This window comes from Brienomyrus brachyistius, chromosome 1 (assembly GCF_023856365.1).
Source record: "Brienomyrus brachyistius isolate T26 chromosome 1, BBRACH_0.4, whole genome shotgun sequence".
In the NCBI taxonomy this organism is placed as follows: domain Eukaryota; kingdom Metazoa; phylum Chordata; class Actinopteri; order Osteoglossiformes; family Mormyridae; genus Brienomyrus; species Brienomyrus brachyistius.
In genome coordinates this window covers 6,309,519-6,326,928 of record NC_064533.1, presented here as the reverse complement: position 1 = coordinate 6,326,928, position 17,410 = coordinate 6,309,519, and the positions used below count along the sequence as shown (strand labels likewise).

General features: G+C 41.8%; 1 protein-coding gene across 1 annotated transcript in view; it reads left to right on the top strand.

Moving 5' to 3' along the window:
• Positions 1-17,067, top strand: part of LOC125742531 (voltage-dependent calcium channel subunit alpha-2/delta-1) — a 107,743-nt gene extending 90,676 nt beyond the window's left edge. The window contains exons 23-38 of the mRNA XM_049014633.1: positions 3,810-3,870; positions 4,379-4,476; positions 5,761-5,842; positions 6,301-6,363; positions 7,206-7,309; positions 7,764-7,847; positions 8,133-8,200; positions 8,312-8,350; positions 8,440-8,511; positions 9,242-9,391; positions 9,640-9,692; positions 9,824-9,879; positions 10,793-10,913; positions 11,786-11,898; positions 12,337-12,419; positions 13,723-17,067. Coding sequence (XP_048870590.1) covers positions 3,810-3,870; positions 4,379-4,476; positions 5,761-5,842; positions 6,301-6,363; positions 7,206-7,309; positions 7,764-7,847; positions 8,133-8,200; positions 8,312-8,350; positions 8,440-8,511; positions 9,242-9,391; positions 9,640-9,692; positions 9,824-9,879; positions 10,793-10,913; positions 11,786-11,898; positions 12,337-12,419; positions 13,723-13,839 — 1,364 coding nt within the window. The 3' untranslated portion in view covers positions 13,840-17,067. The remainder of the gene's footprint in view (positions 1-3,809; positions 3,871-4,378; positions 4,477-5,760; positions 5,843-6,300; positions 6,364-7,205; positions 7,310-7,763; positions 7,848-8,132; positions 8,201-8,311; positions 8,351-8,439; positions 8,512-9,241; positions 9,392-9,639; positions 9,693-9,823; positions 9,880-10,792; positions 10,914-11,785; positions 11,899-12,336; positions 12,420-13,722) is intronic.
• The last annotated feature ends 343 nt before the right edge of the window (positions 17,068-17,410 follow it).

The window sequence follows — 17,410 nt, the reverse complement described above, 5'->3', positions numbered from 1 at the left end:
CCCAGCTTCTTCCCAAACTGGGACAAATGCAATTATTTATTTCCTGTTTGTACCCTTTTGAGGTTTCATATCTTCATTTTACTCTATAAATGAACCAAAAAGTAATAAGCGTGTCTAAGCAGACAAATGACTACTGTGAACTAGATGGTTATTAACACTTAATTGTGGTCATAGGCATAATGCTTTCATCACATTTTATAAGTTGTTAAGATGAGGTGGATTAGTTGGTGAACGGTTTTCGTGTATTGTTTACCAGGGAGAAATTGCTTCTATTTGCACCTAAATGCATTAGCTTGTGGTTGTAAGATTGGGGCAGGTGGTCATGGTGAAAACCTCAGGGGACTACCTGAGATCCTCAGTCCTTTATGATTGTTTCACAAATACCTCTATCCAATTGAAACTGAGGGTGATCAGGCCTCAATGGACAAGCAACCGTAATGCTTCAAGACCGTAATGTTGACATCGGGTCGATTCGCCCCCTCATCCCCCTTGGAGTCCTGCTTCATTTGACACTTCATTTGAGTCTTTGTAACCTGAAATAAATTTTTTTACCCTTTCCAACAAAGATCTCACGTCTGAGAAGACAAGCCACAACTATGTTTTGTTGTCCTAATGTTTACTGTTCTCTTTAAAGAGTTTAGCTCTTTGCATTTTGCCCCCTTACACTCTCTCTAACTGTTTTTTTTTTAATTCTGCGTCTCTTTCTATCTCCTTTCTCCTACTTTCCCTGGGGTTATAAATATTCCAGTCTATTCCTCTCCTCCTCTGATGTCTTCCTACACCCCCACTCAGTTACTTTTTCTATTTAAGCCAAATCTTTTATTCATATAACCAAACCACTTGTTTCCTGTGTTTCTTGCTGGAAGCAAATGGAGTAAATTTGGGTGTTGGTGAAATATTGACTTTGAGCTTCCCGTGAATGGACACCACTTGTTTCTTTCCTTCAACATCAGTGCACAGGATCAGACCCTCATCTGGAATGAGGGCACCAGTGCTTGTGGTATCTGCTCTGGACTTGTAAGACTCGGGCCTCTGGCATTTCCGGATGTCCTGATAGAGCACTGGTCTGTGCAAACCGCTTATCTGTCTGGGACCTTTACGGCCCCCATGAGAGTGGTTCGTCCGTAAGGAGGTCCCACGTGAATCACAAAAGGGATTACTTGTGGTGACTTTTTGTTTTTTTTTTTTTTCAAATTCTCGGGAATCTCTCTGAGGTCTTCAGGTATGTTCAGTCACACGAGATAAGGAAACTGAAACTGAATGTACCACATGGGCCAGGTCAGGTAGGTGCAACTGAGGTGTGTCGGGAGAAGATGTGAGGAAATGTTCATCTGGGAATGGTGGGGTAACAAGGCCTATATATTCTCATCTTCTAGTGATGGGAGTCTACTTTGGAAGGAAAAATGGATTACCTACCACAAACAGGTTCCAGTTGGCTATGTTTGTGTTGTATGAAAACATCAACTCAAGCATTATAAATAACTAAAAACTGACAGACACCTTAAGAGGTTAATGTGAAAGCCAAGCACCCTGATTAGGATAGATGTCTGCGCTGTTCCTTGCATGTCCCTGAAACATATATATGATTGGCTTTCCACCAGAAAGTCATATGTAACACAGAACAAATTTTTTTCCTACGTTCACAACCCTCCGTTCAGTGCTGTTTCCATGGCAACCTAGATTAAAGCTAGCAAATTTGCTGAGATGGTTTATTGCCTTGTTTGCTTAAGTAACCCCTTTAAGATCTATAATCTGACTGAACTATTTTAAGTCTTATAGTCTACTGTAATTTATGAAGTATTCAGGTCCACTATAAAAATATGAAAATGTCAAAGCAGACATTTGTTTTTTTGCATGGGAAATTGGTTTTGGTTCATCTATATTGGGGTCCTTTAATGTTTAAATTGTTTAAACTGTTTGTTTATTTTATGCCAAATAGAATCTCATATTACCTGAGCCCACACAGCGTCTGACACACCTGCTATCAAACGCTGAAATTCTTCTCCCAGCATTAGTGGGTATAGCCTCCCATTCACTCCTCCTGCCTGCTCGAGTCTGACCAACCCCTCCACCCCCTGGTCTCATCGCTGTCTGCTGTTGTACAGTCAAAGGGTTCCATTGTACCCGACAGTGTCTGTTGTGTTAATTTTGATGCAGACAGCAAACGCATGCTTTATCTGAGGTCACATTTACCACAGCACAGCATGCGGAGGGGTCTGCGGACTGTCTTAGCAGGGGCACCCGGGGAATGGTGGAGCGACGACTGCTGACTCTGCACAGAGGAATGTGTGTTTCCCAGGATGAGTGATGGATAAAGGGAAAATGGGAGGAAAACAGCGTGTACTGGACACTGATATTTAATGCTTAGTATCCAGAGTGTCTGAAGAGCATTTAACTGCACAGCAGACTTTCTAATGTATTACACTATTCCCTCTCGAGCACATAAGTGCCTCTTAAGCAGCCCAGAAATGCTATGCCCACTTCCTGTACACTCCAAGTTCCTCTTCCTGTATTCGTATATTCTGTGCTGCCGTATATTCTGTATACTCTACCATTTGATCGAATAGCAATATTTTTATTCGAGACTGAATAAAATATTGTTGACTGAACCCCCTGTTGTTTTTACCCTAATTTCTCTGTCTCCCTCTTGGGTAATCTCTCTTTCTGCTGGATTTTCACGACAGGGCAAAAGGGCAAGTATTATCTAGTTGGTCATTTTTCCCCCCTCCCATGCTTGCTCTGTGCTTCCCTCTCCTCGCATGCTTGAGCTGTCCACCCTCTCGGCTCCTCTGGCCCACCCCCTCAGTGTGCCCTGAAACCCCCTCCCCTAAATCATGCTCATTACACACTCCCCGTTCGCTGAAGATCCAGTGCTTTACATTAACCGTGCTGGCTGCATCTTGCCACCCCCCGGTGCTGTGTTTAACACTTTGATGCCCCACCTCCCGGTGGCAGCCCCTTGAGTAAGACCAGGTCTGACTCCATTGTGGGGTTGTGGGGCGGTTGGAGGGGGTGAGTGAATGCCCTAGAGCTGGAAGCCGTGCTGACGATGAGCAGGCCTCGGTGCAGTCCCCGTATGCCGGTGCTGACGATTAGACCTAGACTAACTGGTTCAGCATGGTGCTCTCAGAGTACCGCATTCTTTATTAACAAGTGGTCTGCAGATGTTAATTGGCATCAGGGAACGCGTCAGATAATGCTCTACAGTTTATAGCATGAAAAAAACCACACACACACACACACACACACATATATATATATATATATATATATATATATATATATATATATATAAGTCTGATGGATTGGAAAGTAATTTAAAGCCGACTGGCTGTAAAGTGAAAATGAGTTTTAGCTCCATTAGCGGTCTTGACAGAATATTAATATTAATTAAAAAGCAATGGATGGTAATGGTTTAATATTACATATTTTGAGTGAACTACTGCAAAGACTTAATTAGCAAAACCACAATTTTAATGCAATAAAGATTTTGAGTCAACTGCTGCATATCAGTCAGATTTAGTAAATAATTTTTTTATTTATATATTTTTTTTCTTTTTTTTTTTTTAATCGCCGGTGCCTCTGGATAAAATCAGCAGCATGAAGGCACCACGTCACCTGAAACACACCAACTGTAGAGGATTGTCTCGTTTGTGTTCCTGTAAGGCTTCATCATGATTTTACTAACACTGTTTTGCACTGTCTGTCTGGGGCCGGAGTTTGTGGGTCTTGTCCACGCGGCGAGAATACCTCCGGCAGAAACGGGAAAAAAAAGACTCTGCTTAACTACGGCTCTCCACTTCATGCAGTTTCTGAGACCATGCAGCAGGAGAACTTTGAAGAATACGGCTACACATTCATAGCTCCGAGGTGAGAGCTCTTTTTTCGATTTGGATACCTTCGCGGCTTCCCCGGGAATGTGTCACCCGATCCTCCAATACTCGTGTTAAACAGTAAAAATGTGTAGAAAGAATAAGGGAATCACACTGGCAGCCAAAAGCCCATATGTGTTTGTGCATTGAATCACGGGGGGACTCCAGCTAATCCCTGTGGTGCATTGCTCGGTTATGCTCACTCCTTCGGTTGACAGAGCCCGTTAAAATCAAGGAGTGGCAATCTTTAAAATTCTTCCTGACCATATCAGAGAAGATTTAAGAGAAAAAAGTAAATTCTGTCATTTAACATCTCAGTCTGCTCCCCCGCTGCCTCATACTTCCCTGAACTTTCATCTGCAGCAGCGTCAGATTAAAGTGGTTTTTGACTGTGTCCTTCACATTGATGGGATAAGATGCTCAAGGATGTTTTATATAGCAAGGAGGTCATGAATTATAATCGTATGGCCATAGACATACGTGAGATAAGGTCTCCCTTCCTGCAGAGAGTACTGCAAGGACCTGAAGTTGTCAGAAAACAACACCCAGTTTCTTTTGGACTTCAACGAGTACATAGACAGGAAGACGCCCAACAATCCGACATGTACGTACACATGCATGTATGCTTGAGTGAGATGAATCCTCGGAGGGCTGCGGTGGACCAAAGCAAGTGGAGGAATGGTATTTGGTGACCCCACATTATGCATGTCTGTGTGTCTACCTGAACAAAAAATTTTTATAAATGTACACTTTTAATAATTATCTGAATGTGAGAGCAGATATTCATATCTCACCAGAGAGACAATGTATTACAGACTGTCTGAATCAATGACAAAGTCAGTATCACCCTGCTATAGTACCTTAACATAAATTGCTCTGGTAAAAACAATTATCAAGCTGTGTAAATTTAAATATGTAGTTGCTTTCCATAAATGTATCTGATAGGCAGCTAAATGTTAATCTTGAACAATAATTAGTACTTGTACAATATAAATTATTTGTAGCAGATATTCTGAACATCACAACTACCCCAATTTCTACAGTGTCATTAAAATCACAACTGTCATTCTCCTAGTGTTGTGAGTATGAATGCGTTAATCTAATCTGGGCAATTTATAACCCACTCTAGGCTTACATTTAGTCATTGTTTGTTTTTATATGAATTGTTTTGCCATTTCCTTAGAGAGGTCTAAATGTGTGCTGTTGAAAGCTTTCTTCTCTGAAAGTAATGTTTAATTTATTGAGACACTTAGGTTTTTTTCCCCCATATATCCTTTTGAAGAATCTGTTTGAAGATCAAGCAGACCATGAAATTGATTTAGAAAAAGTAAAATGTGTGATGTATTAAGTCCAATTGTATACAAAGACCTCAAAGCTATATTCTGATAGACAGCGGTAGTAAAGACCAAAATAATATAGATGTAAGATTTGCAGTGTTTTTTTTCTTAAGATGTAATAGTTAGGTGAGCGTCATAAGCTTTTAACCTGAAATGTGTTGACGAGAAATCACATACAGCCTCAGAGCTGCGAGAAATCAGTTCTGTGCTTTTGCCATTCGTATGCTACTTCCTAATTAGTAAAAGGTTTCGGTGGGGAACGTGCTGTATGTAATAAAGAGGTCACTTGTCTGCTATATTTAGTTGCTTGACTGACACTTTTACTTCTGGCGATTTTTTGTCGATTTACACAGCAGGGTATTTTACAGGGCCAATTTAGGGTAAGTACCTTTTTCAAGGTTACGACATTAGAGTCCTGGCTGGGATTTGACCCGGTAACCTTCAGATAATGGGTCTATGTTCTTTACCTATCATGCTACCTGCTGCTTGCCCTGGCCATGTCTCTTAATTACTTATAGAAATCCAAGCTGGGTCTGTATGTTCCCCTTCAGGCAAGACTGCCCTGGTCAATAGGCTGCTCCTGGATGCTGGGTTAACAAGTGAGCTGGTGAAGGTCTGGAAGATGCAACCAGTGTAAGACACAATACATTACTTCTATTGATGAATTCAAATCTATATTAGAGAGCCACCATTTTTTCTCTTGCTCTCGAGTCAATTTGAGCTTCTAGGGTTTTTATCAAATCAATTATTAAACTATACTTTGAACTTATATTTTAATTACCCCTTTACTTCTTTTTTTTGGTTGATTATTGTTTTATGTTTCCTTTAAATTTGTTTTATTTGAATTTTTATATTCTTATATTTTTATTTTATTTCTTGGATGTGCATTTTCATGTTATTTGATATTCTACCAAGTTATTCATGTTATTTATTTATATATTTTACTCTGTATGCAGCATCTGTTAGTTAAATATTTCTAAACTGGAAAGGTGTAAGCATGGCGTACCCTTTTTGAACGAAGTAGTTCTTAAATTAATTTTCAATGTGTCTGGGATTGTGGTGCAATCAGTAACGAAGATCTCCCCATGCAGAGATGGTGTCCTCGCCAGATTTGTTGCTACCGATGGAGGAATCACGCGGCTTTACCCAAAGAGGTACTCCTTGCTTCCTCTCACCTTGTTCACATTCAGAGGTTCCGTGGCATGACAAACCTTGAACTGGTGGTGTCCATTTACCTCTCATTCTGGTTTCCGTCTTTCCATATGGGTGGGAAGACTCCAGTCTACTCCACTCTAAGGCCTTTTGTGTGTCATTCTTGATCTTCTTTATTAGGTCATGTTGGCAGGGCAGAAAAAGATGGCGATAAATTTGCCCCAGACTCATTGCTTTGATTCTTGCTGTCCTTCCTCTTCCTGTTTCTCTTGTATCCACGGCTCCTGTCCTTTTCCTGTCCTCTCAGCCTTTTGTTCTTCCATGTGCACATCTACATATGCAAGCATTTGTTGAATTAGAGCTGAGGTAATTATGAGACGAAGTTCTGTTAGAGGGAACCACATATCTTGGGATGTGAAATTTGCTGAACCTTACACTTTGTAAATGAAACCCTTGCCATTGACCCTAGGAGTCAATCTGCTTCCTCAAGGTCGTTCTGCAGTGTGTTTTGATGCTCCTGTATCATCAGTATTGTATGGTTAATTGGTGGTTGTAGCCTTAAAGGCTACCATTGTCATTTTGTCATGCTTCAGTCTTGCTCTGAAGCAGATCTCGCCATTCTTTAGCCTCAGTGTGTAGAGCTGTTAGAGTATTTATAGGACGCACAGCCAAAGATGTGGTATGTCTGAAGTTTGACTGCTGTCTTTTTAGAAACTCTCTGTGTTTTCCCAGAATTTGGTTGTTATTTGCATCACATGACTTTAGTTTTGGGAGTACTTTAACCTTTTGTATCTGTACCCTGATGCCGGACACTGTTTTTCTTCTCTCTCTCCTTTGCACACAGCTCTGGGGATATCTGGACAGAGAACACAGAGATGTATGAGTCGAGCTTCTACAAGCGGAGTCTGGATAATGACGGTTTCATCTTCACAGCACCGTATTTCAACAGTACGTTATGTGGCAGGACTTGCAGGTGTCCTCTGTATTTCCCGTGTGTTATTAATTTGTAATTGGTCCATAGGAGTATGCACACTTCCATACCGCTGGCCCCTCAGGGCTGGCTGTGTCCTGAGATTGTGTTGCTGCCAGACACATACACATAGTGAGGTGCAGGACGCCAGCTGTGTCCAGGGTTCTACTGGGGGAACAGCTGCGTTTTCATTCAAAACTCCCCCAAACCCCCCCACCCCACACCAACACCACAGTGCACCCCGTCCCCAGCCACCACACCTTATTCCTGAGCTGGAGTTCGGCAGTTTGGGTTGCGGTGGGAGAGATCAGACTTATATCCTTCCAAACCCCCCCCCCCCCATATGCCAAATTTCTTTTTGAGCCTTTGGAGGTGGACATGCCCAGCACCACCAAGAGAGAGACAGATTTTAGCATGCTCTTCTATCCCCAGGAAGCGTGGACGTCTTTGAATCGGGCATCCTGGTCAGCAAAGCTGTGGAGGTGAACATAGGAGGGATCAAGATGAAACCAGCTGGTGAGAAGCCCCCGCGAGGCCGTCTTGGGTCTGTCATCCAAGCGGTGTAACCGAGGAAAGCCTCCCCGGGTTACAGGCAGCCGTTTATAAACGCGCGACTGCCCTGCCGTAATGTGTTTGACAGATCCGACCGTGCGGTCTGTTTTTACACAGTGTGAGCCTGAGGTGTGTAAAGCTGTCAGTCACATGCCGACACGGGCTACGTTATCAGGCATAGTCGGGGGCCTTTTTCAGCCGCCAAATCCACTCTCATTCTTTTTATGTTTTTTTTTCCTCCGGTCACAGTTGTTGGCGTGAAGCTCAACGTCACGGCCTGGATGATGATCTTCATGAATGCTACAATGAAGATTAATGTAAGGAAGCATTGTGCTTTGTTACCTATATACCCTTCAGATGCATGCATTAAGCGAGAGGAATGGCTCTGTCAAATAACATCAACATGTGAGTGTTTTTCTTCCCATTAGTGCAAGGATGAGATCTGCGGTTGTGTGAAGAATGATAAGGTACATAAAACTTCCACGTGGAAAGAGGAAAATGGACTGAATCTCTTTCACAGCTCCCTCCCCCTTCACAGACTGTATTCTTTTTGCAGCATGTTGACTGTGTCATTCTGGATGATGGGGGCTTCTTGATGATGTCCAATCAGGATGAGTATATCTCTCAGGTGAGCCTAAGTCATGTTCTGATCACATGCATGTCATCCATCATGTGTAGGTCTCTGTCACTCTCTTTCCACAATCTGTTAAATAAATAACAATTGAAAGAAAACAAAGCTTATCACGGATGGATGGATGGAAAATAAATCAGCAGCTTATTATTTATGCAGGATTATTTTTGTGAGGGCCAGAGTTCACTTTTATGGAGAGCCAGTTATGAATCATATTTTCAAAATATTTCACAGCATATTCACTGTGAAGAACCACACCCCAAACAATACAGTAATCACTGAAGTATTATGGGATGGAAAAGATGGAAATGGTAATGGGAGGATTAAGGATTTCTTAAATGGCTGTTGACCACCATCTGTGTTACCCAGGCGACAGTTTTGTGGATTTATTTGCTGTATGCTCCATACATTTCAAGAGGCGCTGGTCTTATTAATGAAAAGATTGAACACAACGTAACAAATGTTTGATGATGAAAAATGTCACATTCAATCCATCAAGATGGAGAGTCTTTCTTCCTGAAGGCCTCTGCTAGATTGCAAAGCGGGACCAGAAACAGATGTCGCATCCAATATGATACACAGATTTTCTTCTGAGTCAGATTCATGTGTCAGTGATGTTTTTTTCCATCTCTTTTTGTTTTGATGTTGTCTCTGGATACCTCTCAAAATATCCAAGAACTGAGAATCCGCTGCAAATCCGACCTGCTAATTTTCCCTTCCGCCACAGATCGGACGCTTTTTCGGCGAGATCGATCCCATCCTCATGATCAACCTGGTGAACAATTCTTTGTACACCTTCAACAAGACCTACGACTACCAGTCTGTATGCACCCCAGGTCGGACTGGCAAGAGGGGGGCAGGCCGACGTGTGTTCGTGGTGAGTGTCCACTGCAGGGCTACTTGTCCTTAGTTTTGTTTGGATAATCTCTAACAGCGGAATTATGTTTAAATTATGTCACAATATCACTTTTATTATGTTGCATTCCCTGCAATTTTTAATGCAATAAATAATCAAAGCAATAATAAAATCAATATAAAATGCTTTGTTAGGAATGGATCCCATTTTGGGAGGAGGGGACCTAAATTTTCCTGCAAGGTCATCTTACATTTGTTTATCCTGTTCAGCCCACCATAGCGGAAATACTGAACCTGGGCTGGTGGGCTAGTACGACTGCTTGGTAAGTACCACTCCATTCGCAACTGACGAGTGGCCAAACCTTGAACCTCAACGCAAAACCAGAAGGATATAGTCCAACATTATAAATAACCAGTCTCTTTTTAGCATGTAATCTTTCTCTTTCACCTACAGGTCACTATTGCAGCAGTTCCTCGTCGGTCTGGCGTTTCCAGAGACTCTGGTTGCAGGTGAGTTTGGAAGAAATTTATCAGGGCGCTTTAAAATAACTTAAATCTTTCTTCGGGGTGTTTGAACCACTCTTTGTCTGTCGACATACACGTGCGATGAATTGAGCAATATATCCAGAAACTTAAAAAAAGGCTATCAATCTTCTGTGTTTTTTTTTGACACGTTCTGGAGTTTCACTTATGATGTGATTTAATTTTTTATTTTTTTTTACCTTGAGAAATTTTTATAGATTGTCTTGGATTTCAAAGAATGGCCATGATGTTATTTTGACAGGCTTTTAAAAATAGAATTAGTTTTATATGCCATATAAAATATATATTCAGAGTGGAACATAAAATATCCCCAGAAACGGGAACCACTGATGTCTAGTTTGTATGGCTATAGAACCAACAAATAAAGTATCTATTCGATCTCATGTTGAGCAGGCCTGTTTCATATTTTTGTCTTTAATGGTCAGCAAACAAGTATGATATCTGTGTTGTGGACCACAGAGGACCGTATGGAATAGCGTTTACTGCCCCACTTAGGCTTGGAAGATGTGTTTATTGTGACCAGTGCTGATATTCAACAGCATAACTCTCAGTAAAATCTACTGGCTCTGGGCTAACGGGAAAACCATTATGGGTAGTGTTCTGACAGCCTGTGTGTGTGTGAATTATGTTTATATTACATTGTGGGGACCAAATGTTCCGCACAATGTAATAAAATCTGTTATTCCACAAAGACCTGTGAATGCAATTAAAAAACTAAAAATGCCAAAAGTCTCGTATTGTGTTTGGTTACTTATGGTTAAGGTTAGAGCTGGGTAGGGGTTAAGGTTGGGATTAGAGTTTTCCTCATAGAAATGAATGGGGAGTCCCCATAAAGATATAATTGCAAACTTGTATGTGTATGTCTACCCGTCTATCCAAGCTGACATGGATGATGAGGAGCCTGTCATCTTGGAGAGCTGCATCATGGAGCAGACTCAGTACTACTTTGAGAAGGATGATAAGACCTTGCCTGGAGTGCTTGACTGCGGAAACTGTTCCAGGTAGAGGTGCCCCGTAACGGACAGCCTAGGTCTGGGGGGTGACCCTACAAGTGGGAAATGGCAGCATCTTTGGCTAAAATGTGAACTTCAAGTCCAGAAGTATGGACTGCTACTGAGATAAGCACCTTCCCCTACTCCCACTGGGTGAATTATTTAGTGGAAAAGTGATTATGATATTTGTGTGTAAAGATGATCTGAGAGAATGATCTCTTCTCCCTGACTTGCCATTTGGTTCCTAAGCTTCCTAGATGTGGCTCTGCTTCTTTGCTTGCAAAGTCAGCGCACCTTCAGATGTTAATTTGATGAGAGGTTGCACAAGAAGTGGACCTAGGTGCCCCATCAAACCATAAATATATCATTTGGAGGGCTTTTTTCGCAAACCCCCTGAAACTGTCTGGGGGGCTGGAAATACGACATTCCACGTGGAGCACCAGCAATGCTGTGTTCTCTCCTCCACATTAACGGTGTCGGGTGCATAAACTTTAACAGCCACCATAAAGAAGTGTCAACTTCCAGAGCAGTTGACCACTGTGCTGATCTTTCAGTCATGTAACTTCATCTGCACCTCATACCTGTATAAACATGGCACCCCCTTAACTGTTCGTTACGGCAGGTCTGCAGTGAGACTGTGAAATCTTTAAATATACAAACACTTCAGCTTCTGTACTAGACCAGTATGATGAATCTGCTCAGATTAAAGCATCTGCTTGCAGATTTTCTGTGATATTTCTTTGTGAACCAAGCTTTGTTATGAATTTATCTTTAAAATGATTCTTTTAGTTGCTTCATTAGCAAAAGAAGAGAGGTTTTTGGAGAATGCTTATGGATGTCTCTGCTGTAATTCAACTGCAATTTTTTTTTATGTTTTTCAGGATGTACTATGCTGAAAAGTTGGAGAACACAAATTTAGTATTCATCATCACCGATGCCAAGGGGACCTGCTTGTCATGTGACCCGAGACCTCTGATACAATCAGAGCAGCTGTGTATCCTTCCCGCACAACATATCAAGGCACTAAAACCACGTTATTGATTCCTCAACCTAACAGTCACTTCTCCGGTCCTTTTATTTTTTTTGGTGGGGGGTAAGGGGTGCTGGAGGCCATCCCCAGCTACACTGGGCACAAGGCAGGGGACATACGCAGAGGACGGGACGCCAGCCCGTTTTGGGGACATACACACACTATGGGCAACTGCAATTTAGAGATGCTGATTCATCTATCTGCAGAACATGCAAAGTCCATAAACAGAGTGATTGTGGGATTTAAACTGCCAACCTGGTTTGTTAGCAACACCTGCGCTCCTAATCACAATTTGGGATGGATTGTTTATTAGGTCATGTGACATAAGGGCCAGGTCAAGGGACAACTTTGGTTTTTGGGGGCAACTAAAGATGGCCTATGTTTCCTGAACACTTGGTTTAGCCAAAGGCCCAAACCCTTGCGAACTTGCCAAGAATCCTAGATACAGAAAAGGCCCGGACGTCTGTTTCGATAACGACATCAATGTAAGTTGCCCTCCTCAAAGGCAGAGAGAAAATCAGTCTGCAGATTTAACTGGTCATGTGACCGGGCTTCCCATGCCAGCCATATTTCAGCCACAGATCAGCTTCGAGCATTGGTTGTTTATGAATGCACCATGATTTCTTCAAGCATTTCTTCCATTCTTTTCTGTAATTAAATAAATATCCAGCTTTCACACAATAAGACACCCCCTTCCTTTCTTAACCTTGAACCAGTCGAGCAGATTGAAATTAAGGGTCTTTTGTGTGAAATCTTGACTTTCTTGCTTACCTTGTTTCCTGAGCCTCCTTTTGGCCACGTCACCCTTTGTGCCCCCTCGCTTCACTCTCAACTCTGCAGCCTGAAAAACTGTCTCTCATTCACTCACCCTCTCTCTGTCTTTCTTTGCCGGTGGTGGGGTGATGGTGGCTGTTGCATGACATGCTCATTCCCCTCTCGGAGCCCTTTTCCTCCTCCACTCTGCTCTCTTGCCGCTTTCGCACTTGCTGCCACTCGCATCCCCACATTGCTGATAGGATGAACCCATGTGCCCCGCCAGCCGCGGCTCCGTCTCCTCGGCCTCTGCACCGCTCTGCATTTCGCTGCCTGTGTTCTTGTGGTGTCAAGGGTCAGTGTCACCTCCGTCTGCTCTGTTTCAGGGTCTCATAGTTCTACCAGTATCTCAAGTCATAAGCCATAGTTCTGTGGATACTGTGTTTTTCATTATCGTTAGTAATAGTACTAATGACAGCCTTAGTAGTAACTGGAGCAACCTTAAAAGAGATATATATGCAAATTTAAGGCAATTAATCATCATGATATTAAACATCGATTTCTATTAGATTCTTGAATTTTGTTTGTGAATGGTATTTTAAATCCTGTTTGCCTTATTGCCTGGTGTCTTTTCATAGTCTCTGTCTGGTGACTGGCTGTGCATTGCATGTATACATGGCATTTTATTTCCCAGCGTAGCTGACATGCTAGCTTAACATTCAGTGAACTGAAAGGCATGGAGAAGCATACTAGCTAGGCCCCTTCCTCTGGCTCCAGCAGCCAGTTAACGTTAACTGGATTTTTTATGTACCACTCAAAACATTGGGGGCTCCCTGTCTGACTGGTCACCTCCGGACCATCTATCTGACTTCTTCCGTGGCTGGCTCTGGTAACAGGGAAGCTTGTAGTCTAGACTTGGAGTGTTTGGCTCGCAGAGTAGAGCATAAGGATAGCAGTATAGAGCATAGGGTAGGAAGACTAAATACACAGCAAAAGCGTGATTCCTGACCGTGGCTTTTTCCATGCTGGTAACAGGAGGACGACTCCGACTGTGGGAGCGGCTCCAGGCTAACCCCGTCACTTTGGCTTGTGATGGGACTCCAGCTGGTCCTGCTCTGGATCCTGACTGGATCTAGACACTACCCATCATGACCCCGGAGCCTCAGGCTGAGGTCCGCAGAGTTGTGTGTATTTCAAACCCTGCCAAAACTTTTCTTTCTGAGGTTCCGCGTCGATGTGGGTTAGAAAGGAGGACATAAAAAAAAAAGATGACACCCAGGAATTCAGTGACTGTGCTCCTAGTCTTTCTACAGACTAGGTTGGCTATTGGGGGCGGGGTACTTCGAGGCCGAGAGTCCCCACCAAGGAGTGGACCGCCTTATCCCATAGGAGGAGGATGAGAAGTGAAGCTGCCTCATTTGCATCTTAGAGTTTTTGGTGTGTTTCTTTTTTTAAAAAAATCTAATACTATAAAACTGCCAGACATTTCCAGTAGAAAGATGTTATCCCCATAGACATTGTACCGTGATATGGTTTCCAAATCTTTTTCATTTTTTTTTTTATTTTTTTTTTTGCGTGTTGAGCTTAGATTGGCTTAACTCAATATTGAGTGATTTAGGGCTGACTGACTAAACCTGGGAAAAAAAGATCAGGTGCTGGTGAGACATTTAGAAGAGTCACACTGACCTTGATCAAAAAGTGACATCCCTCATCAAAAACAAGATTATCGTGTAATTATGGATCAATTGTCATTCATAAGATGTGAGCTGCAGTCTATGGCCGGCTATCCTTTGTAACTGTGACCACTGTCACTTTGGCGGTAAGAAGCTGTGTGTTTTTACACTTCTGGTTCCCGTCCTGAGCTGTAGCTGTGGACCATACCTCCGGAGATCAAGGCCTTTTCAGAGCACCAAACCTAATCTCTGATTCATGTTGATACAATCACAGTGAAAAAGATCACAATTTCATTGGTGTGCAATCAATATAAATATTCAAAGGCAGCCAAACACATTACTTATATTTAATTGTTCAGTTGATAACAGCTATTTCAGTTGTTGATGAAAATAATTTTTGTATATTTTTTTTTCTTGTATGAAAGGGATTTCCGCATGCAAATGTTTGCCTGTTTAGTTTTTTTATTGTAACTGTGAGTGCAATAAAATGGTATACTGTATAGAAACCTGAGTTAAAGGGAATTGTTTTCTGCATAATTATTTTATGCAGGTACTTGCTAATGTTATTTAAAAAATGGATTATTTGAGTTTTCTTGTAAGGCGCTATGTCACTTGAGCAAGGCATGCCTTACATAATTAAAAGCTGTGAAACCTATCATGCAGAAACCGATGTTACAAAAGTTATCAGCCCCAGACATTCAAAATTAATTCTATTGTTCATCTTAATGTTACTTCTAGAAATAAGATTTCTCACCTCCTTGACATCTTCTGTCTGATTTCTTCCATTATTTTTAAGGCTTTCCACACCTTTCTGTAAGAAATGCATTGGCCCATGGGGAGTTAGTCTCAATGCAGTGTTCTGAGTGTGGAATCACTCATGTTGATTTGTCCTTCACCATATAATGACTGATTTATCCAGTGTAATTACCATTTTTGTTTTTGCTCAAGTAAGATCTGTGTCCCTGCATACAAATCTCAGACATTTCCAGAATTACAATTAGGACCAGATTTATGTATCCTAGGGTTTCTGAGCAATCATTTTGGTGCCTCTTTGAGCAACTTGATTAGGTGGATTTTTTTCCAGATTGGAAAGGCCTGCCTCCTCCTCATCTTTGTTACAAAACCCTGTCAGACTTTGATGCCATTGGGGTTAAAGGCACACCTTCACACAGTCGTTGCTACCTGGTTTTTCTTTTTTTTTTGAGAAAAAAAACCCACTTTAAAGACCATGTGAATATTAGGTGATTCCTTATGTCTGTCATGCGGGTATTTACATTTTAAGGGTTAAAACTGCTAGCCTTCACATTTGTTTGAATGGTTTAACTGTTGGGGAATGAATGACAAGGACTGGCCAGGCAAGGCACGGTGACTGACTCAAGTGACCACTGGGGTCGGCAGCTTTCAACAAGTCTGGAGGTATTTATGAATAGGTCATGCATAAGCTCTGGTGAATGTGGAAGAATAGTCACAAAAAACCCACACAGATAGCCCCCCAGGCAACTGCAAAAACATTCATTCTCTTTTATGAAACCACATAATTGCAGGGTGAATTTGCGAGCCCTTGTTGCCCATACAGCACACATCTCCCTTTTAATCCGCTTCTATAACAATTGCAGAAAGGAAAACGAGCGCTCACTTCATCCACTCATCCCCTGCAAGGGGTTACTGTGGCCTTGCTGCGGCTCATAGTCCTGCCCAACTCTGAAAATCATTTACACGACTGGAGCCAAAACAACCCTCACAATAACATCTGCACATTTAGTATCATTTAGAAAATGCTGTTGTGTATCGTTCAGTTTTTTTTTTTTTGTTTTGTTTCACAATTTAAACACATAAACACACTATAAAAAGATGGCTACTTCTGTGCTTCTCTAGAAATGAGGATGATTATATGTGCCACACAATAATCCCACAAGAACACCAGACATATGGCAGGCCTTATGGTGGGGATGTCCTGTGACATGAGGGCAATTTCTGACCAAGCTGTAACATAACTGCATGATGTGACTGACAACAAGCCCTGTACATGTACTCCTGCGTCGGTGTTTCGATTAACGTAAGTATAACACACTGAATATCGTTATGAAGCCTGTGTGCTTTCCTCTCTCTATATGCATCAGCTCTACTGCCGATCTCCTGAAATGGACAGCATTCATGTTTCTTTAGCTGTGTGAAGTGGGGCCAAGTTACTTTGCCTCTTAAATAAGCTGACAAAGATAAAGAAAAGAAAATTTGGAGAAGTGGGTAGAAGGTCTAGAATAACAAAGTCATTAAATCGAAAGTCACTAAAGACCTACCATGCAGAATTATTACTATTATTATTAACTACTGTCAGTACTAAAATCAGATGCTGTCCATTCAGGATCAAATGTAGTGATGCAAGTGAAAATGTTCTCAATGATGTTGATGCTCTTCGTGTGGAATGTCAGGGTCGTGCTTTTTTTCCAGACTGTTCTATTGAGATGCTCGGTGTGTGTTTTGACCGCCCCCCCCCCCTCCCCCCAGCCACTGACTGGACACCTCATCCTCCCCTAACTGTGCTTTAATACATAACACTTTTGTGGAACTTGACTAGCCTGAATCAATTTTGTATAAATTTGTACAAAAAAAACAATTAAACGAATGAGAAGATAATAATGTTTATAATCCTAGAGGTGTGTCAGTTCTTGTGCAAACGGCATATTCAGAATAAAAGTTTTATCAGTAATATCAGTAATTGCATAGCCCGTTATTACTCTGTTGTATACTGTCTCACGAAAGGCTGTGTTTTGGTTGAAAAACTGAAATATTCACTTGTCTCTAGACAAGTGCATTTTAATCCAATCTCTCATACAAAAAAAAAAAAAAAAAAAAAAAACTTCTGGCAAATGTGAAATATAAAATATTCTCTGCAGTAACTCACTCTGGTCAGATGGGAAGAGAACAGGCCACCATCCAGCCTCATGTAGGTGGGGAGCAAAAGAGCTAAGCATTCATTCGGGCACTACATTTCACTGGCTTGTGTTCATGTCGATAGAAGAATCTGGAAGCACTCGCTACCACTTCATGGG